At 42.7% G+C, this 27,733-nt stretch overlaps 9 protein-coding genes across 9 annotated transcripts; 4 read left to right on the plus strand and 5 right to left on the minus strand.

The window, feature by feature from the left end:
- Positions 1-1,463: 1,463 nt before the first annotated feature.
- EAE97_000361 (uncharacterized protein) lies at positions 1,464-2,573 on the plus strand (the record flags this gene model as incomplete). The annotated part of the gene is made up of 2 exons (XM_038870871.1): positions 1,464-2,365; positions 2,429-2,573. 2 exons carry the CDS (start codon positions 1,464-1,466, stop codon positions 2,571-2,573), a joined length of 1,047 nt encoding a protein of 348 aa, XP_038738232.1.
- A 1,968-nt stretch (positions 2,574-4,541) lies between these two features.
- Positions 4,542-4,980, minus strand: EAE97_000362 (uncharacterized protein; the record flags this gene model as incomplete). Its single annotated transcript, XM_038870872.1, has 2 exons — positions 4,542-4,879; positions 4,956-4,980. The coding sequence occupies 2 exons, from the start codon at positions 4,978-4,980 to the stop codon at positions 4,542-4,544; spliced, it is 363 nt and encodes a 120-aa protein (XP_038738233.1).
- A 639-nt stretch (positions 4,981-5,619) lies between these two features.
- On the minus strand, positions 5,620-7,779 carry EAE97_000363 (uncharacterized protein; the record flags this gene model as incomplete). The annotated part of the gene is made up of 1 exon (XM_038870873.1): positions 5,620-7,779. One exon carries the CDS (start codon positions 7,777-7,779, stop codon positions 5,620-5,622), a length of 2,160 nt encoding a protein of 719 aa, XP_038738234.1.
- A 4,386-nt stretch (positions 7,780-12,165) lies between these two features.
- Positions 12,166-12,878, plus strand: EAE97_000364 (uncharacterized protein; the record flags this gene model as incomplete). Its single annotated transcript, XM_038870874.1, has 2 exons — positions 12,166-12,266; positions 12,395-12,878. 2 exons carry the CDS (start codon positions 12,166-12,168, stop codon positions 12,876-12,878), a joined length of 585 nt encoding a protein of 194 aa, XP_038738235.1.
- Positions 12,879-12,979: 101 nt separating this feature from the next.
- Positions 12,980-13,887, minus strand: EAE97_000365 (uncharacterized protein; the record flags this gene model as incomplete). The annotated part of the gene is made up of 3 exons (XM_038870875.1): positions 12,980-13,109; positions 13,157-13,403; positions 13,458-13,887. 3 exons carry the CDS (start codon positions 13,885-13,887, stop codon positions 12,980-12,982), a joined length of 807 nt encoding a protein of 268 aa, XP_038738236.1.
- A 2,730-nt stretch (positions 13,888-16,617) lies between these two features.
- On the plus strand, positions 16,618-17,722 carry EAE97_000366 (uncharacterized protein; the record flags this gene model as incomplete). The annotated part of the gene is made up of 3 exons (XM_038870876.1): positions 16,618-16,765; positions 17,008-17,336; positions 17,486-17,722. 3 exons carry the CDS (start codon positions 16,618-16,620, stop codon positions 17,720-17,722), a joined length of 714 nt encoding a protein of 237 aa, XP_038738237.1.
- Positions 17,723-18,393: 671 nt separating this feature from the next.
- Positions 18,394-20,856, minus strand: EAE97_000367 (uncharacterized protein; the record flags this gene model as incomplete). Its single annotated transcript, XM_038870877.1, has 3 exons — positions 18,394-19,589; positions 19,641-20,715; positions 20,809-20,856. The coding sequence occupies 3 exons, from the start codon at positions 20,854-20,856 to the stop codon at positions 18,394-18,396; spliced, it is 2,319 nt and encodes a 772-aa protein (XP_038738238.1).
- Positions 20,857-21,853: 997 nt separating this feature from the next.
- EAE97_000368 (uncharacterized protein) lies at positions 21,854-23,117 on the plus strand (the record flags this gene model as incomplete). The annotated part of the gene is made up of 5 exons (XM_038870878.1): positions 21,854-21,989; positions 22,048-22,087; positions 22,141-22,236; positions 22,286-22,923; positions 22,972-23,117. The coding sequence occupies 5 exons, from the start codon at positions 21,854-21,856 to the stop codon at positions 23,115-23,117; spliced, it is 1,056 nt and encodes a 351-aa protein (XP_038738239.1).
- A 685-nt stretch (positions 23,118-23,802) lies between these two features.
- Positions 23,803-27,657, minus strand: EAE97_000369 (uncharacterized protein). The gene is made up of 2 exons (XM_038870879.1): positions 25,625-27,657; positions 23,803-25,572 (listed from the first exon to the last, which is right to left on the minus strand). Exons 1-2 carry the CDS (start codon positions 27,340-27,342, stop codon positions 24,639-24,641), a joined length of 2,652 nt encoding a protein of 883 aa, XP_038738240.1. The 5' UTR covers positions 27,343-27,657; the 3' UTR covers positions 23,803-24,638.
- Positions 27,658-27,733: the final 76 nt, after the last annotated feature.

The following is a 27,733-nucleotide window of genomic DNA, read 5'->3' on the forward strand; positions in this document are numbered from 1 at the left end:
CGCCTCGCATTTCCTTCGTCTTCCCCTTTATCTACCGAGTTCGAAAAAGTAGCAGGAGAGCTACTTCAACTATACACGTTTTGTTCCTGTTTTGTAGGATTGGCCAGCAAGGTATTGTATATTGATGGATGATCACATAATCACATCTTATCGACCTCGTACTGCGCATATTGTACCAAGAAAGCATACTAAGATTTCCAGGTGATTGGCACAAATTATATTTTCACTGTGAAAAGACCAAGCAACGATACTTTTACGTCAAGTTTACAGTTGAACTTACCGTCAAAATACCCTCGGCTAGGATCTATCCCAAAACGCCACAACCTACATGACAATAAGATCATTTTGATCATGTACCTGCTTTTCGTCGAAGCTTTTCAATCTATTTCTTTGACAGAATGAGAAGCATACATGAACTGGCCTTAATAAGAGATTTGCGGTCAGCTCAAATACATGGATCATGCCCACCTTTCTGGATGTCAGCTACTATGGAAATGCCCACCTTTCTGGATGTCAGCTACTATGGAAATGCCCACCTTTCTGGATGTCAGCTACTATGGAAATGTCCGTGCAATCCGAAAGCTCCGTTGACTTTGGACCCTCTGTTTATTTCTGAACCTCAATTGCAATTTGCAATTGTAGGCTGACTTTCATTTCTGTATCGACGACGAGTATGTAATTTGAAATGTCTCGGGAATCGAAAGGCATGTGTAGGGAAATACACAAGCCTTTTACCCTTAAACAGTGGCCCAATTGAACATCCAGATATCCACAGAGTTTTCGGAAACTTAGCATGTCCTTACTTTCCTGAGATTTCTAATCGTTAACCTTTTGTGGCAAACGCTTGCGCGGCGCTCATAGCAATAGCGACGACGAGCATATGATCCTTAGTAGGGTCAATGTAAGCACTTGGGCAAGTACCGACAAACTGGTAACCTATACAAGTCTTCACACTCCTGAGCGGTGGACAGGAAAAAATATTGGAATTTTATCATCCATCACTCGTTGTACAATTTTCTTCCCGCCATGGCAATTATTTCGATATGTAGTGCATAGGAACATTTCCGATGGGAGTGCCTGGATAGAAGTGTATGGACTTTCAATCTAATCCTCTAATCTCGGAGGTGCGGTCGGTTCGGGCTGGTCGATGCTTGGGTGCTCATTTTAAGCAATCTAGTCCGCAGGTTATCAACGGCGTCCGTTGCGCTACTGATAAACGTAGTGGAGAATTTTCCGTTGAGAGGGGGGGCTATCCGACTTTCATGCACCAATCATCTTGCCATATGTAGGGGTAATTTTCCGGGGCAAATATCATTCATTTCTTGGCGCAGATGGCGATTTTGTTCTTTTTGTAAAAATATAAATACATTGATACCCTAAGAAGGCTGATCACTTCAGTCGCATTCTCCAATCTTGAATTAACGCACATTGAAGTCAGGCTTTCCTCAAAGAACATTTCAATCATGCGTTCCTTTGCCCTCCTCTCCTTTGCAGCTTCTTTGCTCGGAAGCGTCTCTGCCAGCCCTGCTTTAGTAAACCGCGCTGTTGCATTCAACCGAACTGTTGCTCCAGCCGGTGCAATTGTCGTTGATCAAACTGGTACAATTGCCGGCTCCTACACCACATTCCAAGCGGGTGTCAACGCACTATCCGCCACCACAACCGAAGCTCAATACATTTTCGTAGCTCCCGGTGTCTACTTCGAGCAAGTGTATCTCCCACAAATCGCATCTAACCTTACCATCCAAGGTTATACCAACGATTTCCGCGCGTACTACTACAATGAGGCTACGCTCACCTACAACCTCGCCCTCATCAACACCACCTCAGATGATTTAACCGCCACGTTCCGTGCCCACAACACCAACACCAAGGTGTACAACATGGTCATCAAGAACACATTCGGTCACATCAACTCCAATGGACAGAACCTTGCTCTCTCCTCCTACGCCTCCAACGTCGGTTACTATGCTACCCAATTCTGGGGATACCAAGACACCGTTCTCGCCGAGGCCGGTTACCAGCTCTACGCCAAGTGCTTGATCGTCGGAGCTATCGATTTCATCTTCGGCGAGAAAGCTCTCGCCTGGTTTGAAAACAACGATATCCGCACTATCGCCAATGGAGCCATTACCGCTTCAGGTCGCACCAGCGCCGCGGTTGACTCCTGGTATGTGATCAACAACTCCAACATTGCCAATCTCAACAACAATCTCACTCCATACAACAACTATCTCGGACGACCATGGAGAGATTACGCACGTGTTGTTTTCCAAAACAGTTTCTTGGGTGACAACATCAAGGCGGCCGGATGGCAAGAGTGGAGTACCTCGACTCCAAACACTGACGGAGTTACTTTCGGAGAGTGAGTAACCCCATGCTAATATAAATTTCCAAACCTTGAACCCTCAACTAACAATCCCCCCAGATACAACAACTACGGACCTGGAAGCGTTCTCGAAGAAGGCCCTCGCGCAAACTTCAGCTCCCAATTAACCGCTCCCATCGACATCACCACCGTCTTGGGCCCATCCTACACTAGCGAGTTCTACTACGATGCTAGTTACATGTAAAGAATCATCGAGTGTGGATTGTGGAATTTCTAATATATAATTTTTATTGAAGAGGAGAGAGGATATAGGAGAGTTTGTAAATATAATGTCCGATGTATAACTATATGTAATGAGAATTGAACGGTCTAACCTTCACACGCTATCCTTACTTCCGCGGACCCTTAAATCTACTGTGCTTTTGTTTGAGTGTGATTATTGTGAGGGTTGGATAGATGTTGCAATTCAAGAATCTTCGAAATATTCCACGGGCATTTACAATAGTTTTCACTTCTTTCTCTTGTGGTGGTATTGTATTCAAGGTGAATCTTATTAGCTCTAAGTTTATCCTAACAGTCTACTTCATGATAGCTCATTACAATCCTACACAATGACAATATACCCAACAGCCCTCGATATATCACGCAATACCCATACTTCTTGTAATGAACGACGAGTTATATATCAATAATACAGTCAGGACTCATAATGACATCCCATATCCCATCCCATCCTACAACTTCCCCATATTTCGCAAAGCCAGCATTTATGAATGAAAAACGTGCGAATATGTCTAGCTACCTACTTTAAACATACATCTGCATGCATGCATCCATCTCCCCTCCTCTACCCTCCTCTTGGCCTTCCCCTTTCTCTTCTCCTAATTCCGCACCTCCTCTCCCCAGAGCCTCAACCCCATCAAACCCTCCACTAGAAATCCAATCCCTAACTCCTAATTCTACTCCCCACTCCCCGTCCCGCTTACCTCAAACCATCCAACCCATCCAACCCAGTCCAAATCGCATCAAGTAAACTCCAAAGCCCAACACCCTATCACAACCGCCAATCACAGTCCACTCCACCTTCCTCATCCAAACCAACCTACCAACCACACTATCCCCATTCCCATCCCCGCTTCCACAAATACACCAACAAAACTTAAATCCCGCCTCTCCTTCATCTTAATCTCTATCTCGATCTGGTTCCTAAATCTCATGTACTATTTTTCTTTTTAAATCATATCTTCAGAGCTCATTCCAGATCTTATTCCCATCCCACCCAATATACAAATACACAAACACATAAGCATACCAGCATACCATCATACCGCCAAAGCGCTATATCCCCTCCTCCTCCCATTGCATATTTAACAAAACCTGAATACACACCCTACTCAAATTCCCTCCTCAAGTCTCACCCCCATCCCGCACATCACACAACCCCCTCCTCCTCGCGTCCCCTCCTTCCCTCCTCCCCAGATGTCTCAACAAGCTCACCTAGACAGCTATTACCACATGCAATACCATATACCATACACCATACCATAACCCAATAATCCAAGTAACCCAAGTAACCCTAACCCTAAGATATAAACAACCTAACCTAACCTCACCTAAACTGAGCTAAGCTAAGCTGCTATCTCATTACCATCTCATATGTTATAATATCAATATGAGATATACCATGAGATATACCATGAGATATCATTAACACGATGTGATGGTATACTCCGTTGTGATACTCGATTAGAATACTCCATAAATATACTTTATTATGATATACAATCATCCCTCCAGAGCAAATTGCACCAACCAAAACAAAACAGAACGAAACCCAATCCCAATAAACCCCAATAAACTAACTAATCGACACACACGGAATGATATGGAAAGAGATTCTATAAGGATATGGTACTGTATATATGATATGGCATGATATCATATAGAATATAGTTCCCTTAAATATTTCTCCTTACTTCCTTTCACCTTCCGCCTACTCCCTTATTCTTGCCTCTTGGCCCTACTCCCCCCCCCCCCCCTTTTTCCAAACCCCATCTCCATCTCTTATTCCTCCCTTCACTTCCAACCCTCCAAACCTCCCCTCAAATCACACCATTTTCCACCCCTCTAAACCTCACTTCCCTCACTTCCCTCCACTCTTCGAATCCCTCCCTCACCTCCAACTCCTCACCTCCCCTCCTCACTTCCCTCCTCATCGTCCCCTCTTCCCTCTCCTCCCTCCTCTCCCTCTCTCCCCTCTCTCCTCCCCCTCTCTTCCTCCCTCTCCTCCCTCTCTCCTACCCCCCCTCTCTCCCTCTCCTCCCTCTCTCCCCTCTCCTCCCTCTCTCCCTCTCCTCTCCTCTCCTCCCTCTCCTCTCTCCCTCTCTCCCTCTCTCCCTCTCTCCCTCTCTCCCTCTCTCCTCTCTCCCTCTCTCCTCTCTCCCTCTCTCCCTCTCTCCCTCTCTCCCTCTCCCTCTCTCTTTCTCTCTTTCTCTTCAAGACCCTCTCCAAAATCCTCTAATCCTCCACCCAAGCACTCAAGTTCCCATACTCAGAGTACCTTTATCGATCAACTCTACTAATTACTAACCATCCCCTACTCACTTACTACTCACTAGGTACTTACTTACAAATCCTAACACCACAATCATCAGTCTTTCTGAAATCTAAGGTACTCTCTCTTCACACACGATCACATCTATTGAGATCGGGAATCATATGCAACAATTATCAGCTCATCACATAACAACTCAAATCACACCTTACCTCACATTTCAAATCCAACATAGATAAAACAGATAAAGACGTATCTTATTATATTCTTCATACATCATGTCCATATCCATATCTACCTCTCTTCATCTCCCTCATCCATCCATCCAATTCCCAAACCAATGAATACCAATCCATCCCTCATATAAAGTAGAAAAATTTCATTATCTATGTACAGTATCGCCCACGATCCTATCCCATCCCATTCCAACCTGTCCCATTTCATCGCAAAAGATATCCGGATAAGTTCATTTCAACTCAACTCATCTCATCTGAAATGCCAAGAAAATATCCCTCTCCCCCTTCCAAAAACGCCTTGTAGTATGGAAATTCCACTTTGCCAAAAAGGTTCAAAAAAGAGATTACTCCACCAAAATGTTCGCCATTCAATAGTATTGCATACGATATTCATCCTGCAATTCGCATTCTTTTCAACAAGCCCATCAAATTCCACTAAATTCCCATCATGAACCACAAACAAATTTCAATCCACGCATGCAGACACACGCACACATTCATCATGAAACTGTCTTTCCTCCACAATCAGGAATTTTCACTCCATCCTTCAACACTCTATTCACATCCATGATACCCCAGTGATCTTCCCAATTTTGATTTCCTGAATTATATTGAATCTTCCAAGGTTCATCAAATGCTTCGAACCAAAAGTAATTCGTTCCATTTGTAATTGCATCGCAGACCCAGTTCTCCATGAATGTGTTTAGTTCCGTGATTCCTGCCACACTACCTTGAGCACAAGTAGTAGCAGCACCACAATCAGTACCACCTTGTGTAGGCCATCCAGTTTCTGAGATGATGTTTTGGGATGCATTGGTCTTGAAGGCCACATCATGATTTTGCCAAAAGTCCCATGTCCAAGCAGCACTTTCCTCAGCCGTAACGCCAGCGAAGAAGGGATGAATATTAGCCATTACATAGTCGACTGCGTTAGCGAGCTCTGCGGTCCAGTTATCTCCAAGGTCTGAAGAAGCGATCGGGAGATCGATACCACGAGTTGTCATGTTAGATTTGACATCTTGGATAATAGATGTGAGCTGGGAGGCAGTCATATCTTCTCTATAGAGAACCTCATTACCAACAATAACACCAACAAAAGATGCGGATCCATGTTCATCAAAGATCTTGTAGAGCTGTTCGAGTTGACGAGTATTAGTAGTAGTATTTGAATCCTGCCAAACACCCAACCAGACTTTAACGGTACCATTCAATCCTAATCGATCAATAGCATGTAAAACCATCTCCGTTTGATTACAATCAGTACCATAGAGACGAAGGGTGTTGCTGAGTTGCGAAAGCACAGCCACATCTCTTGTAATGTTGTTCTGACTTGCTGGGTATGACAAGCAAGCTGGGTACTGTGTGTACATTGGTGTATAATCGATTCCGGGAAAGACCTTGTGCAAGTCGGGATTGTTCAACAACTTTTGGATCTCTGCTGAATCCTTGTTAAGATCGCCATTTTTGGAAGTATCTGACGATGCAGATTGTCCGTTGTTGACCCCATTCTGAGAGACTCCTGAATCCGATCCCCCTTTCGCGTTGCCCGCCAGTGTACCACCGACAGCACCTCCAATCACTGCCGCTAAAATTAAAAACCCAACCAGTAAAGCAATCCATAGCCTCAACTTTTTGTTACCCCCCGGTGGTTTCTTCAACCATTCGTTTTTTTCCACACTTAGATCGTAAGTGTCCGTCCCATTATATCCGTTTGGTGCATTTGTAACATCATTGTATTGTATATTTTCCCCATTCGCATTCGCATTCTTCTTTCCAACAAGACCACCCAAGGCTCCCACAACACCGCCCGCTGCTATAGCTTTTCCACCCGGTGGTGTTCGTGATCCGCTATCTGACATCTTATTTAAACTCAAGACAGAAGATCTATTAACTCGTCTATATCCCAAACCGTCGTCTCCGTCGTCTGCAATTGTACTCGGGTCAAATTCAACCAGTTCTGGGTCAATTGCCCTTGAATATCGATTATATGGGTAAGGAGAATCCGTGTAAGGGTCTGAAGGAGGATTTCGACCAGAGATAGTCGAACGTGAAGAGGGAGTTGACATTCCGGTGGGGAAAGCAGCAGCATTTAAAGGAGTCAGAGATGATGTTGATGCATCTTGTCGTGGAAACGGGCGTTGGAATGGAGACTCTTGGTATGAAGGTTGTGTTGGATCATATCCCGGGGTAGGTCTTGTGGCTTCCACGCCACTTTCCCTGGCATTTGAATTTGCGACACTCATAGCAACGCCGTTTCTACCACCCGCAGCTTGATCACTAAAATTATCTGCTCCCGATGTAACGTTTGTGTTATTGTTTTGATTGCGTATTCTAGATTCCTGACTGGATTGTGACGATCGATGTGGTGGAGGAATTGGTGGACTATCTATCATCGGACTCACAGGTTCCACTTCCCCATAGTTTTCTCGTGAATGTAATAATGAAGCAGAATTTGACATTCCAATCTGTTGGTTATATGATTCTTGAGCTTGTGATGAATGTGATTGTGAGGCGAAGTTTAAAGGATTACGCGGTTGCGATTGAGGTGGTGGTGGTGGTGGTGGTGGTAGAGGATATCTTGGTGGAGATGTTGGTGGAGATACGAGCGAAGAAGAATCTTGAGAATTAAGATGGATATCTTCGAAAGAATATCGTGACATTATGAGGAAAGAAAGAAAAGAAAGAAGAGGAGAAGAGGAGAGACCGGGAAGATGAGAGTATCTTGAAACCGAAGTGTAGCTCTTTTTCGTTTCGGACGATCTTTTACTCTATTCCAACTAATAATAATAGTAGGTACTCATAGATTGATAGGAATCCCACTTGTTTTTGGGGGGGGGGGGGGGCAGTGGTCGACGGTCGAATAGGATTCTGCACTGGCTCTGGGTCGAATTCTGGGAATGGGAATGGTAATGGAATGGTATTTTGGAGTTTTTGATTTAATATGTGGGATCGTGGGACAACTTGGTTTTTTTTGGTGGATGGTATAAAAGGTACTAAGAGGTGTTTTGATGTATTTCTTCGATTCTTTGATTCTTATCGATCAAATGTGAAAGCGCAAAGCAAGGATAGAGGAAACTTTATTTATCGAGAATGGAGGGCGATACGAAACGATGGGATAATAATACGAGAATGTGGAAGTTATGAATGCGAGAGAGGAGGGAGAGAGAATATTCCAATCCTCAATCGATACCTTCTTCAACGGCGCGGTACAATAATAACACCTCCTTTCCAACTTCAAACTAAAAAAGGCAACCAACCAAGAAAAGAACAAAAAAGCGAAACAGGAACAGGAACAGGAACAAAAACAAAAATAAACAATCCACTTCCCAATAATCATGAGGCTGTATTTTATATAACTACCATTAACAACAATACAGACTTTCCATCTTTCCATCTTTCCATCTTTCCATCTTTCCATCTTTCCCGCATCATACTTCCTCTCCTCCAATAGAATCGATGCCTCCACTCCTTCAACTTAAACAAAAACCACCGACCAACACGAGCTTCCCTCCCTCTTTCCCACCAAATTCATTCCCTACCTAGTACCAACCTCCAACCTCCAGCCTCCAGACCCAACTTTTCCACGTTCTCTCCCATCTCTCCCATAATTGGCTAGAAGCCGCGTGTGTGTACTGTACGAGGCTGGTAACTTAACTTATCAGCACAGTGCACACTGCAGTGCAAGTTAAAAGAAGAAAGAGACGAAGCTAGAGTGGAGTATCTGAGTATCTGAGTACTCGGTACCTTTTGAAAGATAGCCAAATACAAAGTATAACAGGGAACGGAACTTCTTCAACTAAGTCTTCCCTACAATCCTCCAATCCTTCCGCCCCCATCAACGCTGTAGGTATGTCTATCTATCTATCGACTTGTAATCGATTAACCTTCTTTGGTTGGTTGACTGAGAGATCCATTCCATCATGATCCAAGCACACAATCTAGGTACTCACTAAGAGTTACATTTTTAGATGCCAGACCACCTAGTCGACACTAGCGAGGAACAAATCCGGATGTAGGTAGGCAGGTATCTACTATCTCGGTATTTCTAAAGACATAACGTTACTCAAATCTAGACAACAGATTCTAATTACAGCTACCGAAAGACGATATACATATATGACATTCCATCTATTCAACAAAATGAAAGATTTAAACTATGTGCATCCCACTCACTCTCTTCACACCCCAAACAACCTACTCATCGATCGATAGATATACTTTTACAATCTCCCCCCAAGAGCTCTACCACCCCCCAACCACATAATCCATACCCACCACAAAACAAGCTCGGAAGCAAGTCACCCAGCCACTCTCAGCATCAGGGGTATACATCGTAGTATACACCACATTATTACCTAGTCTCACAATCCCATTGCATGCTAGATACCACTTCGGCTTCGTAGATACCCAGGTAGTGGATCCCGCCGAACCGAACAAGCCAATCCACATCGACATCAAAAGCAAGCAAGTAAAAGAAAAGGAAGAAAAACCTTGGTTTTACTGACCTTGCCTACGCCGTATTTCCTTATCCCTCGCAAAAAATAAATTAAAAATGATGACATTTGTTTCAGAGGTGTGAGAGGTGAATGATATATTTTGTGTACTTTGTACGATGTATTGTTATATTGTTATATTGTTATATTGTGAGATAGTCGGTGGGTATGTTTATTATACATATATATATACGTGACATATCTTCATTCTATATCTAGATATATATACACATATATATCCATTTGACAAGCCGTCGCGATCTGAGTACTTATTTATACAAAGTCAAACATGCATTTGACATATGCAGAGGTACGTACATATTTATGGAGATACATACCTACCATATCAAGATAGCACGTGGTGATAGAAACAAAACAATTTGAAGAAACAACCACCTATTTACCTATTTCCTCACAGACAGACCATCAATTCATCAATTCATCAATTCATCGTTCCGCTTGTTCATTCCAATTCCAGATTCTAAACTTTATATTCATAACTCTGGGATTGATGCTCGAAGTGTATTATCTTATATTTCCTTCCTCTTCCTGTTACTATATATCTATGTTCACTCTATTTCCCATGTAAGTGAGTGTAAACGGAGGGACTTATGTAGTAAATAAGTCAATAAATATCACTCAATCGATTATTTACTACCTACTGTTTATTATTTACTACTACCAGTACCTCCTCATCTTTCTCCTCCCACCATTCATACTCACTCACCAACTCTACTAGGTATTTCACAAATAACAAAAGTAAGCGAAAAGACCTAATAAATATCGCTCAATTGTCTACTATCTACTATTTACTATTTACTATTTACGCCCCTCCACCTATACTCTAATAACACTATCCTATTTTCTTTCCTTCTACTATCTACACCTATTTATTACTCATTACACTCATTACCTACCTATCTATCTATCTATTCACACACTATCCACACACTATCCACACATATCTCCCAAGTAATCATAGAATCAGCGATATATTACAAAAACCACTCATACACTTATAAACTCATTCATCTACTACCCACTAGGTACCTATTATTTACCACCAACCACTACCACCACCACCACCACCACTACTAACCATCCATCCAACCCGTTCCAAATCCCTCCAAACCCACCACCTAGCAACCCGCTCGGGTCTATCGCTCGGTTGTTTGTTCATTCATTCATTCATTCATAGATTCAAGCTCCCTCCCTACCTTGCTTGGAAATTTGAAATACCTTGGAACCTTGAATACCTATCCAAGCTCCTAGGTAAAATCAACAAACCCAAATCCCATACCTATCTAGTATACATACTCGTAGAGTATAGTATATAGAGTATATACCCCGCAATACACCACCTAAATCAGATGAAAATGAAAATGAAAATGAAAATGAAAATGAAAATGAGGGGAACCATTACACATTCACATTTACATTTACATCTACATACCGATACTGATACCCATCTACTCATCCATCTACCCATTCATCTACCTAATACTTACTTACCTATTAGTCATATAATATCAATCAAAAAAACCAGTCAAAATCAATCACTCAATTACCAATCACCAAATACCAAATATCTACCTCCCTTCCTACCTCCCTACCGATGAATCCCTCCCTACCAATTGATGATAACTCATAACGTGTTTTATCACCGAGTGGATCATATCACTGAGCAGATCATTTGAAAGTATATCAAAATTATGAATTTTTAAATATTCTTAATTTAATAACTAATTATTATTTTCAAAAAATAAAAGAATTTAAAATGATAATAAAAATTTAGTTTCTTAGAAATTCAGTTTTCATATAAATATTTCTACTATATTCAATAAAAAATTGAAAATGTTATGATTTTTGTTACAAAAAAAACTATTTTTATAATAATTCTTATATTAATTCGAATTTTAGAGAAAAAATTAGATTTTTATAATACCTTTATAATTAAATTTTATATATTCAATTTTCAAAAAATTCTATTGATAAATAAAGAAAGTGCACGGTTACACACAGACGAATTTTGTATGTAAATTGAGTGATCCATTCAGTGATATAATCCACTCGGTGATAAAACACGTTATAATATAATACAAAATGATGCAATCTGTACCTAGATATTGGTGATTAATCAAATTACCTCTCAATCTTACCAATCCATCCAATTCAAATCCCAATACGAACACACCAATCGAAACAATTTATCCCCCCTCCATCCCCCTCCATTCCCCTCCATTTCCCTCTATAGCAAGCTTAACATAAATGACATAACATAACATGATATAACATAACATAACATAACATAACCCCCCATTCATCCACTCCACTGCACTGCACCCCACAAAATCAACTCAAATCAATTCAAATCGAACTCCTCCTCCCCGCATCCAAAGAATTCTACTCTGTCCATCTACCTAGCAGTATCTACCTCGGAATTCCATCTACCTATCTAATCCATCTATCCCTCCATCTATCCCTCCATTCTTACACACACACACACACACACACACACACAAACCTCACAAACACCTCACAAACACCTCCATCATGACAACCCAAGCCAAAGCATTCCGCGAACTAATTGGTGTACCGCCATCTACTGCTTCGGTGCAGGATAGTGTATTAATTATTATTGATGCGCAGAATGAGTACGTATTTCAATTGATTTCAATTTCAATTTCATCTATCTCTATTGCAATTCTCCTCTTTCATGTTCTTTGAAATATCCATCCATCCTCCCCCCACCCATAAAATCTACTCACCACTCCACCCACAGATACGCCCAAGGCCATCTCAAAGTCTCCCAAGTATCCTCCTCACGCAAAGCCATCTCCTCGCTCCTAGAAAAATACCGCGCCGCCCACGGCTCCCTCGCACACATTGTGCACCAAGTGCCTGCGGGGGCCCCCGTCTTCACACCCGACACTGAGCTTGCCCAGGAATTCGAAGAGCTAACGCCCAAGAATGATGAGAAAGTGATTGGGAAACAACATCCTGGTTCCTTTACCGGAACAGATTTGGAAGCGTATATTAAAGAGACGGGAAAATCGAAGCTGGTGTTGACGGGATATATGGCGCATGTGTGTGTGAGTACGACGGCGAGACAGGCGGCTGAGAAGGGTTATGAGGTTTTGTTTGTGGAGGATGCGATTGGCGATCGAGATATTCCAGGAGTGAAGGCGGAGGAGTTGGTCAAGACGGTTTTGGCGGAGTTGGCGGATGCTTTTGGTACGGTGGTCAAGTCTAGTGACATCAATTGAGATAGGTATTATTGTTTAATCTGAATTGATGGTATGCTCTGAATCTTCTGGCATATTTGAAATACGTTGCTCGTGAATGTTCGACTTTGGTTATACCCCTTTCAAACAGTTGGTTTATTCCGCCAGTATATTTTTGTATCCGAGAAATCATGTCGAAGTTGTGGAAAATTTATGATCTCGCAATCTTTGATCATATCATCTAGATGCTGTTCGAGAGTTTCGGTTTTTGATCTGCGAATTGTCAACATCTGCCAATAAAGATATGCCATATAACTTACAACCACAAATTTGAAAAGTTGTCCACATCTGTTCCTATGAGAACTGCAGGTCGAGATCCTTGACTAATAGTTTTATAAACTGGTCCATAGCAATGTATCGCATATACAAGAGTATCCTCTTTGATATAATCAAATGCCAAAGGATCGTCCACTACTTTTCCACCCAAAGATGTGAAGAACTCCTTGTCGCCCTCAGTATTTTGAGGGTCTTGAAATATGCATTGTATCTTATCCTCACCCATACCACCTAAAATGTAATTAGTCCTAGGATCTCCCACCAGCGACTCCCAACACAACTCACCAAACTCCTCGATAATCATCATCAAAGCGGCCAATTGAGTATAACTACTCCTCCTCCCCTCCCTCCTCGCACTCTGCAAACTTCCCAACCCCAAACAAACTACACTATTCACCTTATTCCTCCCATGTAAAATCTTCTTCAACTGACCAGCTGCCTCACTGCTCTCCCACTGCTTCCTATAATTGTCCAAATCCGCTTGCATCTCCTCCATCGAGCGCTGAATATACGCGACCCCATCTTTCACAAAATCTCCCGCATGCGTCCAGGTCTCTGCAGCCCCCGTCTTTTTCCCCCCGCCCACAACATGTGTCCAGCCCTCTCCATCCTCTATCTGTTTCCTCTTAGTCGACTGCGCAATCTTTTTCGTCTTCTCCGTCTCTTCTCCGGTGTCCCTAGCTCCACTCTTCTTTTTGCGATTCGTATGCGGCATTGCTGGTTTGTCTCCGTTCCTATCCTCTGCTACCCGTTTCTCTCGCAACCCAGAACCTCAAAATCCAACGTAAGCAATCTCGCAGGAACCCCGTATCAAGCGATCAGGTAGGTAAGCTTCAGCCCGTCGGGTATGACCTAGTGTAACCCACTGCGCAAACGTGGAGGTTTGAAAAAACGCAATCGCCTGGGGTTGTGTGTAGACTCGTGGTACAATACAGTCAGCCACGGGAAGAAATACTTTTGGTTCTAAAATCGCTGGTTGGGCTGTGTGTTTACAAATTGGAAATCTGGACGGGATGACCGCGGAGAGTATGCGTACGTCTTCAGCTTTCACAACATAACAATGGAATGTGGAATTTTGGGGAGGGGAATGTTGAAGATGGATAATTTTGGAGGGGAAAAATGTGTTGCAGGGTTTATTTTTAGATAATGAGATTATCTACGATATGATATGAGTCTATCAAATGGAGGGGCAGATTATCATCAAAATTATGGCAGAATAGATTAATGAATTGCACCGCCTTTTTTGAAAGCGATATCACAGACGAGACAAGCTCAATCAAGCTGCTACCCCCATTGATTTTTCGTATCTGTTGGGGTCCGTTCATATTTGATTGAGTTTGCTCTTGGGGTCTATCAAGTAGGTGCTAGGTACGGTAGCTAATTAACATGAGAAGCCGAGGATGAAATTCGTCATTCCATTCCATTCCAATGATCCAGTGATAGACATACCATGAATCAGACTATCAATCACACACGTACGTACTAGATACTAGAAACTGCCCAGGTATATATTCCCCAACCTCAGCTTCTCCCAGCGCTTCCTCTTACCGATGTGATACCATAAGACATAAAAACGTCTATCGCTATGATATTCTATGGGGTAAGTCCGGATTTTGACATAATCGTGGTAAGGGATCACGACGTTTACATCTCACGAATATGTAACACCTTACCGGAGCTCCACGCAACGAAAGGGGATACAACATGCTGATTTGCAAGATGTGGATGGAATAGATGTTTGACCCTTGCAGAATTGGTATACGCATTCTGTATCTATCTTGAAATCTTGGAATCGAGGGGATGTAGACTCGGTAGATCAACACCAGATTCCATGAATAAGAGATGGTGATGCAGCTTTATCTTGGCTGTGGAAGTGCAAGTGCATTGAAATTTTGGAGATGAAGGAGAAAGAGAAAAAGAGGAAGAGAGGAAGAGAGAAAGAGAAAGTATTGCAATGCAAGAGCCAAAACAGAGACGAAAGTTTAATCATGATTGTCTTTGTGAGAGATTCATAATTGGTTCCAAATGAATTGTTCATCATATTTATTATACTGCCTGCGTACCATCGATTTCTATATTCGGATCGGTTCTCCCTGTCAGTTACCATTTGTTGTGTTACTGTAGGTTCGATGCGTTTGATGTAACTGTGATAACAAGAGTAGTGTGTGATCTGTTTTTTTTGGTCTGGGGGCTCCGGGACAGTAAGGGATGGGTGATGAGGTGTTTTCAAGTACCTGGTTAGCAGACAAGCAATTGAATACAGTGCAGTGAGTAAGTGAGTGCATGTCGTTCAATTGTATATTCTCGATTATTTGGTTATTCGATTATTCCATCATCTCCTGTTGTCTCTTTCGATACCTGTCAAATCCTATGTACCAGCAAACCTCTCTCGAGCATGTCTTGTACCTGCTTCCCATATGCACGATATTCCTTCCGGAGTCTAGAGTCCAGAATCCAGATCCATTTTCCTTTCCAATGAAGCATTCCTATTCGACATCTAAATCATCCATACAAACAGCTCCTCATTCTATACCCTCTCGAGACCCTCTCTCAAAATCAATGATCATCGGCAGTTCCACAAACCATCCAACCAATCTGCATTCCCCAAACCCTCAATTCTATCCGGGCGCTTACATCAAATCATCTATTAGCCGGAATCCCCTGTTTTTCACTCACACAATCCATTTCGCCCCATCCATCTCATCACCCCACATCCAATCAATGGCCAATGCACCACACCACACCTTTGCCTTCTTCCCACATCTGCATATCTCCCATCGACAAATCAATATCACCCGTCACTCCCAATATTGAAGACTTCCATCCTCACTATCCCGAACAAAGTATAACTCTTGTTCTCTCCCATGTCTCCCATGTCTCCCATGCATCTTCTCCCTCTGCGCTCACCTCCTTCGCACATCTCATTGGTCATGCACATTAAACGCCCATGGTAATTCGGCATATGCACCTAGCATCGAATCTGCTCGTCAAGCATGGTCAGCGCGAATTAGACAATGCGGATGGTGATTATTCAAATACTCATCGAGGGTCCAAAGTGCGGTCCATCCGGATGATGATTATTTTTTTTGCTCTGCCTCATATTAACACTTTTTGAATCTTTCGACGTACGATTTCTATTTCTTGAATTCCTTGGAACGTAATTATCTCATCCATCTAGTGATGTTCTGATAATTATCTGAATTGCATCCATAAAGACCAAAGGAAAGAGAGACTTTGATGTTTGATACTTGAATTGAATACCTACCTACCTACCTACCTACCTACCTGCATATCTCCCTCCCAAGCTTAAATATCGACCACAATATCATATCCGGCAAACATATATACAACGAACCCATTCAATTTCTTCCCAACATCTTTCAATTTTATCATTCGAGCCGGTTTTACACACACCCTTTCTCTTTAAAAGACCGACATTATCACAATGTTTACGACGAGTATATTAACGCTTTTGGCCATCACGACGAGTGTTTTGGTGCAGGCGCATACGGTCATTACATATCCGGGATGGAGAGGTGATAATTTGATTACGAATGAGACGTTTCCTTATGGAATGCAGTGGATGTATCCTTGTGAGTAGACTTTTACTTCATGAACTGGAATCTTTGGATTTGAGTTTGGGGTGCGAGGAGCTGCCTTGGAGAATTGGATTTGATATGGGCACTTTGTTTTTCAAGCTTTCCAAGCTTTTCATATATGCTTATGCACATTCATATCCATCTCCGTATTACCTCCGATCTCCTCCAACTTCTCTCCTTCAACTCCTGTCTCCCAATCCTCCCTCCCGATCAAGCTCACCTCTAACACCCTCCAGGCGGCGGCATGCGCACCACCACCAACCGCACTCTCTGGCCCATTTACGGCGGCGCCATCGCCGTTCAACCCGGCTGGTTTCAAGGCCACGCTACCGCCTTCTTCTACTTTAATCTCGGATTCGGTACCGATGGTCCCGACAACGGCCCCCCCAACATGTCTTTCCCCATGACATCCGTCACGCAAATCGTCGGCCCGAGTAAAAATCCCTACCCAGGAACCTTCTGTTTACCACAAATTCCCTTGCCCGCGAATACGACGGTCAACGTGGGAGATAATGCGACGATTCAGGTTGTGGAGTTGGCGATTCATGGGGCTGCTTTGTATTCTGTATGTTTGGTTTTCCCTTCTTTTTCCTTCCACCTCATATTTCATGATATCATCCTCATAGCCTCCATCATCACTCTCCCCTCTTCTCATCACCCCTAAAAACAAATCCAAATCTCCCCCAAAACATAACCCTAACACCCCCACCCCAGTGCGTAGACATAACCTTCGCGCTCCCCGAAGACGTCGCCGAAGTAAACAGCTCCAACTGTTTCAACTCCTCCGACCTCTCTTTCGCAAACGTCTACACCATCAACGATGCCTCTGATCCTGGCACCTCCTCCAAATCTACATCCACATCCGCCTCCACAGTCACCTCTCCTTCCCGCTCGCTCTGGGCGGCGAGTCTCGCGAGCGTGCTGGGTGTTGCGATGTGGGGTTTCTTGTGAGATGAGAGGTGGGAGATGGGAGATAAAGGAAGATCTGAAATCCCTGGGGAATTTTAGATCGGAGATATGGGAAGGGAAAAGGAAAGATAATCAGATGAAACCCTATGAAAAGAAAAGAAGGACTGTAGATAGTATAGGATATGATAGTATAGGATACGACACAATATGATACCACGGGCAGACAGACACATTAAGTGAGCGTCCGCACCCAACAAGTCGAGAAAGCGGAAATGGATAGGTACCGGAGATTGAAGCAGGATACTCAAGTATCCCAATACGGAACTATATGTATGAGGTGATCACTCAGGCGTTTTATGGGGAAGATTATGATTCAGGAGGAAGGAAGAAGGAATGATATTATTATTTCCTTTTAATTCTCGAGTTTTTCGAGTTTCGATTTTCAATTCTCATCTCAATACAATTATTACTATCAATAACAGTACAATTCATGTCCTTAACTCCGCGTTAAAGACTATGCATTCATACTATAATATCTAAGCGCAAGCGCTGTATGTAATCGACATGCCAGAAGCTATTTAGCTTAAAGAGAAGAAACTAAAAATCGACCCCCAGCTATGCTTTAAATTTTATTTCATTTCGTTCATGTATTCATTATTTTCGTTCCTGCACCATTCTTCCCTCCCCTCATCTAATCTACCTCCCTCTATCCACTACGCAAGTAACTCTCTAATCTCCTTCCCAACATTCTTCACGCGTGGATCAGTCGCCTTCTTCACACAGCCATCCACCGCGGTCAAAACGCCATAAACATCCTTCCCAGCCTCTCTAATCTCATCTCCCACAGTCAAAAGCGTACCTAGGGCCACTAATCCTCTATAAATCACTTCACTATCGACTTGTGTCTTCAAGATACTCGTGACTGTATCCAAAACAGCAAGAACTTGTTCGAAATCCGGGTCTGTTTCTGTAAATAGAACAGCATAGTTAATATAGACGGTCGTAGCAGCTACCAATAAATTTCTATTTGTAGAGGCTTGAATAGCTGTCTTGATCAAGTCATGGACTTTATCAAAATTGTCTGTGGCTAATTGGCGACCTTCGGTGGAATCAAAAAGATTAGCAAAGCCACGAACGGCCATCATGACGTGATTTTCGGAAGGAGGTGAAGATTCTAGAGCAGCTTGTGAAAATACATCGATAATGGACTGGCCATCGTTGGTACGGAAAGTTGCGGTTTCAGGTGCAATGGCTAGGAGACGGAGGAGATCGAGTCCAGCGAGTCGGTCTTTGTAGGGCCAATGAGTTGAGAGCTTGATTGCTAAGTCAAGACCTCCACTAACAGATTGAGAAGTATTTGTGGCGCCGGTAGATTCGAGATGTTTTCGGAGGGTTTGAAGAACTTCGAGCTCTTCAGGATTGAGGGACACACCCTTTTGACCATCATTAATCAATGCTTTGTTGACTTCTTCAATCTTCTTTTGCATCTTTGGTACTGAAGCCACGATAATCGAGAGATACTCTTTTTGTGGGAGGACCTTGGGTGGTGGTGGAATATTTGCAGGGGCTGAGGACTCTCCCTCGCCTGGTCGGTATCTTTGATCGCTACCCCATGCATCCGGTCCAGAACTTTCTTGAGTTTGGCCAATCGTAGCTCCTTGAGTATTGGTTGTGATGAAATTGGCTACTTGCTCCAAGTAGGTTACTGGAAGTTCATTATTTGCAATGAATTTCGTAGCAGCTTCATATGGGTTTTGAGATAAGTTATAAGGAAGTTTGAGGGGAGGTTTGCCATCCTCAATATCAACATCAAAGACAAAATCATACTCCTTTCCGAGGTATTCGACTTTCTTTCCACTGCTTCCAACAGCATCAACAACAGTGCCTACATTTATCCACTGACCTTGTGCTAGATGATAATTAGCTCAATGCCCAACATTTAGCATCAGAAGTAACTTACCACTGGACCATGTATGTGCAGTAACAGCTCCATTTAACTCACGGATCATTTGGACTTGTCCTTCCTTAGTGCCACTCTTTTGTGTAAGGAATTCTGGTCCAGGAAGCTTCTCCTTATTAACTTCAGGCAAAGATTGTTGAGGTATAGATGATTCCTTGACTGAGTCTTCAAATAATGTTGTTGTCTCTGCATCTGCGAAACGCTCCGAATTTTTCGTGAAGACTCGCACCACTCTATCACTTGCACCCGAAACAATATCTCCATTTTCTCCACACACAGCTACACCCCAGACCGAAATTGCAGGATGTGTAATTGTTTGGATGCACCGACTGTCTTTCCATATTCTCAAAGTCCGATCTTCACCAGAACTGATAATTTCTCCGGAAGATGTAGAGGCAATAGAATAAATGAAGTTCTCATGCCCATGTAATTCTGCCACCTGCTTGCCAGAGAGAGTCCATAATCTGATTACGCCATCATTACCTGCAGACGCAAAATCTGCCCCGGATGGATGACCTTTGGGTAACCTGCAAAGAGCTCGAACAACATCTGCACTACCTCGAATAGTCCGCAGTAATTTGCCACTGGTGTTGAATACTCTAATGAGTTTATCCGCACAAGCAGTGATGACAGTTTCCGAATCTATAGCAAGAACGGCCCAGACGCTGCCCTCATGTCCTTTGAGAACCGATTCACATTCCCATTTTCCTAATGGCCATATTCTTGCTTCCGCATCCCAACTTCCACTGATTATAAATCGCCCAGCTGGATCGACATCCAAAGCACATATGTTATGACTGTGTCCTATAAGTAGCGCTTCCGCATTTTCTTCTGGTCCTTTCGAAGGCTGTCGAACTTCAATAACGGTATCTTTTCCACCTGAGATAACTAAACCGTCTGGAAATTGAGAGCTCGGCGGTAAATATGCGACTGTATTTACGAAAGCTGTTGCATGAGAGGAAATGGTGGCATCGAATATTGGTGGATGATCTGAGAGTTGTTTCCATAATCGTACTGTTCCATCTCTAGAAGCCGAAACTACAGCTTTCGCAGATGGGAAAGCTACAGCTCGAACCTATGTTTGAACAACATGTTATTAGTATATGTTGTCGTCACCAACATCCAGGTTGACCTTGTTGGAGAGTGGAGTATGGTATCATCAACTTACATCGTCTTCATGACCAGCCAAAGATGCAGATAATTTGTATTCTGCCATATTTGTTGACTTTATTGCAATTATGTATTTAGTTTTTCAGAAATTGACAGAATTAGAAAGAGAGGGAGAGAGGGAATGAGAGAGTATGAAAGGTTGTTGTTATGTTTTGGAGAATAATGGAAGTTGATTATAGTTACAGTTCCATGTTTGACCATAAGCTTCCTTAAAGTTGCCCCTCTATATAAGTAGGTACCTAAGCAATATATGGGCTATATAGGTAAGCACACGGGTAATAGCATTGGTAGAGGTAGCTACTATCACTGTATGGCGCATGAACAAGTATGGAATGGCGTATCTGAACCCTGTAAGACTACCTACACAGTGGTAATTAGTTCATTCATTACTCAGGTCAGTCACCAATAAACAACACCAATCAATTATATATCAATAACTACTGGTGAACGTATAATAACTTCACTTACCTACCTCGGTACTCATATCAATATCCAATAACCACATTTCCCACTCTCCCCCTTTCCCCAAGAAGCGGATTGTTCATGCTGATTAGTCATAGATATTCGGAGTCGGATTAACTGCCTCCGTGTTGTTTCAAGATAGAGCCTAAGATATTAGTGTAATTAAGGTAATGGTAGCTTAATTCTTGACCTCAATGAAACAAAATCACAATATCCCCGAACGGAGTTCTTTTTGCTTCTTTCCCCTTTCCTTTTCACATTGAGGAAGTTGTCAAGCATCTATCTCAATTCCATTCAAGGCAACAGCTTCATCCATCCATTCTACCTCTTAATCAATATCTTACGAATTTAACGACGTTTAACGAATCTTCTTGAATAACACACTCTCTCTTCTACATATATTAGAGCAGCCTACCATCATCATAGTGCGGTCACTCCCACTCTTTCGCCGCAAAGTATACATCAACCCGCGACTGCAAGAATCGAACTTCTTTCCCTTTAAAAAGATCATAAGTTACAATACTGCTTTCAAGTTTTGATACAAAATCAAACATTTCATACTTCAATTCAAACATACAACGATGGCGGGGCCAGAGAACACCAAACAATACGTTCCTTTGACATGCCATGGTCACTCAAGACCTGTCACGCATATAAGCTTCTGTGGATTTGTGGACGGAAAGGATGATGAGTATTACATGATATCAGCGTGTAAAGGTATGGCATGTCGGAGAAATGTTTCGGATATGGAATTGTCTCTAATTCAATTCGGCAGATAACAACCCTATGTTAAGAAGTGGTATCAACGGCGATTGGTATGTTACCTCTCGAACTTTTGTTCCCGGAAGATATTAATTGATGAACTTAGGATTGGTACTTTCTTTGGACACAAAGGCGCAGTTTATCAAGCTAGACTTTCTCCGGATGCTAAATATGCTGCGACTGCTTCCGCAGATTTCACTGCGTACGTTCTTCGCTCCATTGGGTGACCATCATCACTAATAATTGCACAGAAAAGTTTGGGATACATATACCGGAGAAACCCTTTATACTATCCAGCATCAACATGTCGTTCGAGCTGTCGCATTCCCTCCAGATTCTGGTACCACTCTTGCGACGGGAGGAACTGACAAGAAACTTTTTATTTTTGACCTCGCGAAACTCAATTCTACGGGTGCAAATGGCGCAGGTTCTAATGGCAATGGAAGCGACACTACAAACATTTCTCAAGATGATGGCTTCGAGATTGGACCGGGTGTTCATAAAGGAACAATCAAGGCTGTTGTTTGGACTCGGGACCCAAATATCATAGTCACGGCAGCAGATGATAAAGTGATAAGATGGTGGGATTTACGCTCGCAATCTGTTGTCCAAGAACAAAAAGTTGATGGCGATATTGGTTCATGCGAATTTAGCAACATTGCATCTGGACCAGGAGATATTGGTGAAGGATTACCTATTTTGTCAATTGCTGCAGGAAAAACTTTATATTTCTATGGTGGACCAGCTGCAAACACTCTTATCAAGAAGGTTGTCTTGAATTATGAGGTTGCTAGTGTAGCTATTCATCCACTTCAGAGGAAATATATCACTGGTGGAATTAAGGATACATGGGCGAAGGTCTATGATTTCGATTCTGATCAAGAACTTGGTATGTTCCCTTTCCACCAATCAAGCATAATCTTACTAACAATTTTAGATGTTCACAAAGGTCATCATGGACCGATCTGGAGTATTAGCTTTTCTCCCGACGGAAAATTGTATGCTACAGGTAGTGAAGATGGTACGATTAAGATGTGGAAGAATTGCCCTGGTTCTTTCGGATTATGGAGAGCGGAATCCTAGAGAAGTTGTAATAGATACGGCGCAGGCTCAATGAGCATATTGTACAATACGAATGCGAGCGTTATTTTCATATGATATGAAAGCGCACCGCTGTGTCGAGCAGCGTTAAAACACACGATAATATCGAGTGATTTAGCGAAGGGATGAGACCCCAGAGCGACTTCAGATGAATAAATAAAATTCATCCAATGCAAATGGTACATGCGAAATTGATGTTGAGTGAAATGAACTGACGCAAATGTGTATAATTATTTAAAACTTCATCCTGTCTTATTCTATCCCATATCCCATGTATTCCAAACATCGAATGTCACGATATAATCTATATGTTCGCTGCATCATCACATCCCGTCCACTCCCTTCCATCCCATCAGCATGCCTACTACCAGGTACAAGCACAACCAATCTATCTACCAACCAATCTACCATCCACTTACCAGCTATCTACCTATTTTTCTAACATGTCTACCTACCTACCAACTCGACCTCCAATCCCAATCTGAAAAGTCGAGGGGTCTCCAGGTTTCTTGGGTTTAGTGAGATGCAAGATTAAAGACTGAGTACTTGAATAATGGACTGAATAAATAAAGTGATGAAGTAAATAATCAATGAATTATAAGATTGATATACATACACACATATATACATATACATATTATGAATAATATTCTTAATCCTATCCTATCCGAATCCTATCCTATTACTACCCCATCACCATCACCACCATCATCACCAGCATCACCACCACCACTACAAACCACCCCCCAAAGCCCTACCAAGTATCTACACATACAAACAGACAACTACATATGTACCATACCTACTCAATCATACACACATGAATACCTACCTACCCACCTACTCATCCATAGCCAAAATGATCATCATTCAAGAAGAAAATAAAACATAGCCGCAGCAGCAGCAGCAATCAACAAGTAGTAAGTAATCCAGAAAAGTGAGTAGAAGAACAGTAGTAAGTAAGTATGATAACTAAGCCAGAAAAAGACTTTACAAAAAGAAAAATACACAAAACGCAAGAAAAACAAACTACCATTGAATCATTTATCATAAAGTCATCATCAATCACGTCCCTGTCTTCTTCCTTTCTGTATTGCTTCTCTCTTTTCTCTTCCTTCCCTCTTTCTTCTTCCTTGATCTCTTTCCTCAGCTTCTCCTCCCCTCCTCTCATATCCTCCCCGTCACACACTTTACAAATGCCTCCCACAAAACCTTATGCTTCAATCACAAAATATCCAGGACAATCAATAATTACTCCGTCACACCGACCCTGTTCATCCAACAAATCCTAACCCCTTCCGACCGATTAAACCAAGCCCATACAACCATATCAAATAGACTGACTAATGTGAACACTATCCCCCGCAATTACTTCTTCTTTGCTCTCCTTATTGTCTTCGTATCGTAGAAATATGAACCACTGAGTCTTACTTCTTACATTCCCTCCCCTCTTTCTGCATCCTGTTAACTCAAGCTAAACGTGATATTGGTACATTATCACAATCAAAGCCAAGCATCTCCGCCATTGTCAACTCTGCTCTGTGCGAAACTCAACTTCATATCAATCTTAGGAGGAGCGTTTTCCACACCCGCGCCAGCCACATTCTTTGGAGTGATATTTTTTCGCACTGGACTTTTGTTATCAGGACTAGGACCACATCTCACATCCTTCGTCTCCCAACCATCTTCAATTGCAGCCGCGACCCAACATCTTAAGCCCGCATGTACGCCACCATAGAATTTCTCTTTACATAGACGCAAAGTAGAGCCCATACACTTTTCCCACCCAGAGACTCTTAGTTCTTCGCGAACTTGATTACGTTCTTCGAGAGTGGGTAAAGATGCAATGCAGCCATTAACAATGTCGAGGTGAGAAGCAAGGTAATTTGTTGCATCCCATTCGACACCTCCAACATATGGTGCGGCTGGAACTGGAGGAAGCTCTTGTGGAAAGTGCTTGATCATATATGGTAGATCAGGCGGGGTATCATTTTGTTGTTCTGGAGAATGACGGGAATCTGGGCGCGGAATGACATTGAGATTGTGGAGGAAGATCCAAAAAACCTCTTTAGTGACATTACTAACTTCTTTACACCAAACGCGATAAGGGCGCTGTCGTCGCATATCAAGTACGAAGTCAACAGGGCGTTGTGATTCACTTGGTTCAGGGTCGCGGAGATAGGAGAGGAGGAATCGAGCTCTGGTTGCGCGTTCGCTAAGGGTAGCGGATTTGAGGTAAGTGAATAAAAGCCAAGTGACAATGTTTCGAGTAGTAAACTCCGCTGGTCCCTTTTTCTCCTCGTCAAAAAGCATATGAAGAAGTGCGGGGAAAAGAGTCTTCTGAATAATGTTAAGATGTTGAAGTGCTAAAGCCGTGGTTGATAGTGCTTTCAAGCAAAGCAAAACTTCATGCAGTAAAGCATCTTCATGCTCCTCTCTGTGTGTATGTCAGCCACTGTACCCTCAACAATTGAATTAGTGTAACAAACCTCCACTCAACTTCCATAGTTCTATGTAGTAGTCCCACTATCTCTTCCATTCCGCCTTGACGAACGAAATTGTCAGTCCAGGCTACTGTTTCGTTTCGTAATAATAGCCTGAGCTTATGTAACCTTCCTACTTCCACCGATTCTGGTTTCCGGACCTTCCTCAAGTATGAGACGAAATCATCCGGTGTCTGACCCTTGGCCTTGGCAATTAAATTCTGTGCTACTTGTGCGCCAGCAGAAGTAAGTGATTTACTTCCACCATTCAGAGACTCTGCAGACTTCCTGTTTCCCACAACACCTTCTGCCTTTTTATCTTTTTCGGCAGGTCGTTCCTTACTAGTAGATCTCGAGAGTGTAAAGGTCCGACTTCTTGGTCTCTTCTTCTTCTTCACCTCTGGTGCTTCCTCGACCTTTGCATTTTCACCACTTGTGTCACTACCATGACTGACTGGCCTAACATTTCTCGCGGCAGCGGTTTCGGCCCAATCTTGTTTTATAAAATCTTTCTTCATGGATTTGGCGAGATTTCTCATCTTTCCACGTTGATGCTCTGGGATGTTTCGCCTATCCAACATAGCCTCGAATTCGGTGTCAATATCTCTATCATTGAGAGATCTGTCGGGCCCAAATGTCGCAGAGGTCGGCGTCTGTACTGGAACATATACTCCACTATCCCCCCTTGCCTTTGCTGTAAAGTTGGAAACTGCCGCCATGACTCGAGAACCTCGGGTACTACTTGATGTTTTGATTGATGCAACTGATGTTTCGGTGCTTGATCGTTGGAAGCTTGGTCTTGGTCTTAAATCCATTGAAGTTCGATAATCCAAACTCGGTTTCTTTTCCGTCGAGACTTGTCGCCTTGGAATGTCAACACTGCATCTGTTTTTACTTTCCCCACTAATGTTTCTATGAATGTCTTGGATACTGAAACTGCTGGGTAAATATGTGGAATGCGGCCGTATCGATACACCTTCCCGGCCTGCAAGACTCGGCTGTGAGCTTTGTCCATTGTAAAAGCTTCGTTGTTTGGTTGGCGAATGGTTCTCGGGTGTATGAAGGTCGATCTGATCCTCTAAGAATTTACCTCCCAAAGGTTGTTTTGTGAACATGTCACTCGAGAATTGCGAATATATTGGTGGTCGTGCAGGACGAGTCGCGGATTCTGGAACAGGCGATGATACCACCGGAGTCTGGTTCTCCTTATCCTTTGAATCGCGTTGTGCCAGCTCTACATCTAACTTGAGGTTCTTCGAGGACCTTGGGCGAGTGAGGAGCCCAACAAGGCTTGTCGAGGATTTAGTCTTTTTGGGTTTCGTTGAAGGCTTGTCCCGAATTGATGTTCCCTTGGTAGGCTCCTTTGCTGGGCCTGCCAATGACTTGAGTGACAAGACACTCATTGTCTTCTTATGCAATCCTTTACCCGCATAACCTGTTTTAGGTCGAAGGCCTTCTTGTTGCGAGGTTGTGTAAGGTGAAATGATTGAAGAGGTTTGCTGGTTACGTTGTATATCCGCGAGAGCGCGATGATGGGTGTAATCCGACGGCGATGGCATATCTTCGAAGGCTGGAGAGGCTACAAAAACGTCATTTGGTGAAGTCGCGGGTGAAAGAGTCGATCCGTCAGAAGTTGTGCGCTTATGCATAAATGCTTTCAATACCGAAGCTGTCTTGGGGCGTTTGGAATGTACTGATTCTGGGTAAGGAAAACTGGTAGCCATGATAAAAGCTCGCTATAGAGTACCTAGGCAGGCAGGTAGGTTGGTAGGTAGGCACCAAGTAGATATTATTATACTCGAGTCGTTGTATAATTAAACTGGATTGTGTTATAGATATCTACCATCGGTATGCGACAATGGAAAACGAAACTTTTGGTATGGATGTTATGATTTACTGCAAGCAAAAGCTAAGTCATGGCAATTCAATCAATAATAAGAGTAAAGTCCCGTTGTCGTGAAGTGAAGTCCAGATAAGTAAAGGGTAGACAGGTTAAAGGTACGGCGGTAATGTTTTAATAAGTGTGAGAGGTTTTTGATTGAAATGAAATAAATGGATTTAATGTAATGAAATGGAATTGGGATGAATGAATGGATTGGATTAGATGGCTCTTGT

Source organism: Botrytis byssoidea, assembly GCF_014898295.1.
Source record: "Botrytis byssoidea strain MUCL 94 chromosome Unknown BBYS_001, whole genome shotgun sequence".
Taxonomy (NCBI): domain Eukaryota; kingdom Fungi; phylum Ascomycota; class Leotiomycetes; order Helotiales; family Sclerotiniaceae; genus Botrytis; species Botrytis byssoidea.

Coding starts and splice junctions, on each gene's coding strand:
- EAE97_000369 (XM_038870879.1), bottom strand. CDS start 27,342: ATGGCTACCAGTTTTCCTTACCCAGAATCAGTACATTCCAAACGCCCC. Junction 25,573..25,624: donor ACTATGGAAGTTGAGTGGAG/GTTTGTTACACT, acceptor ACATACACACAG/AGAGGAGCATGAAGATGCTT.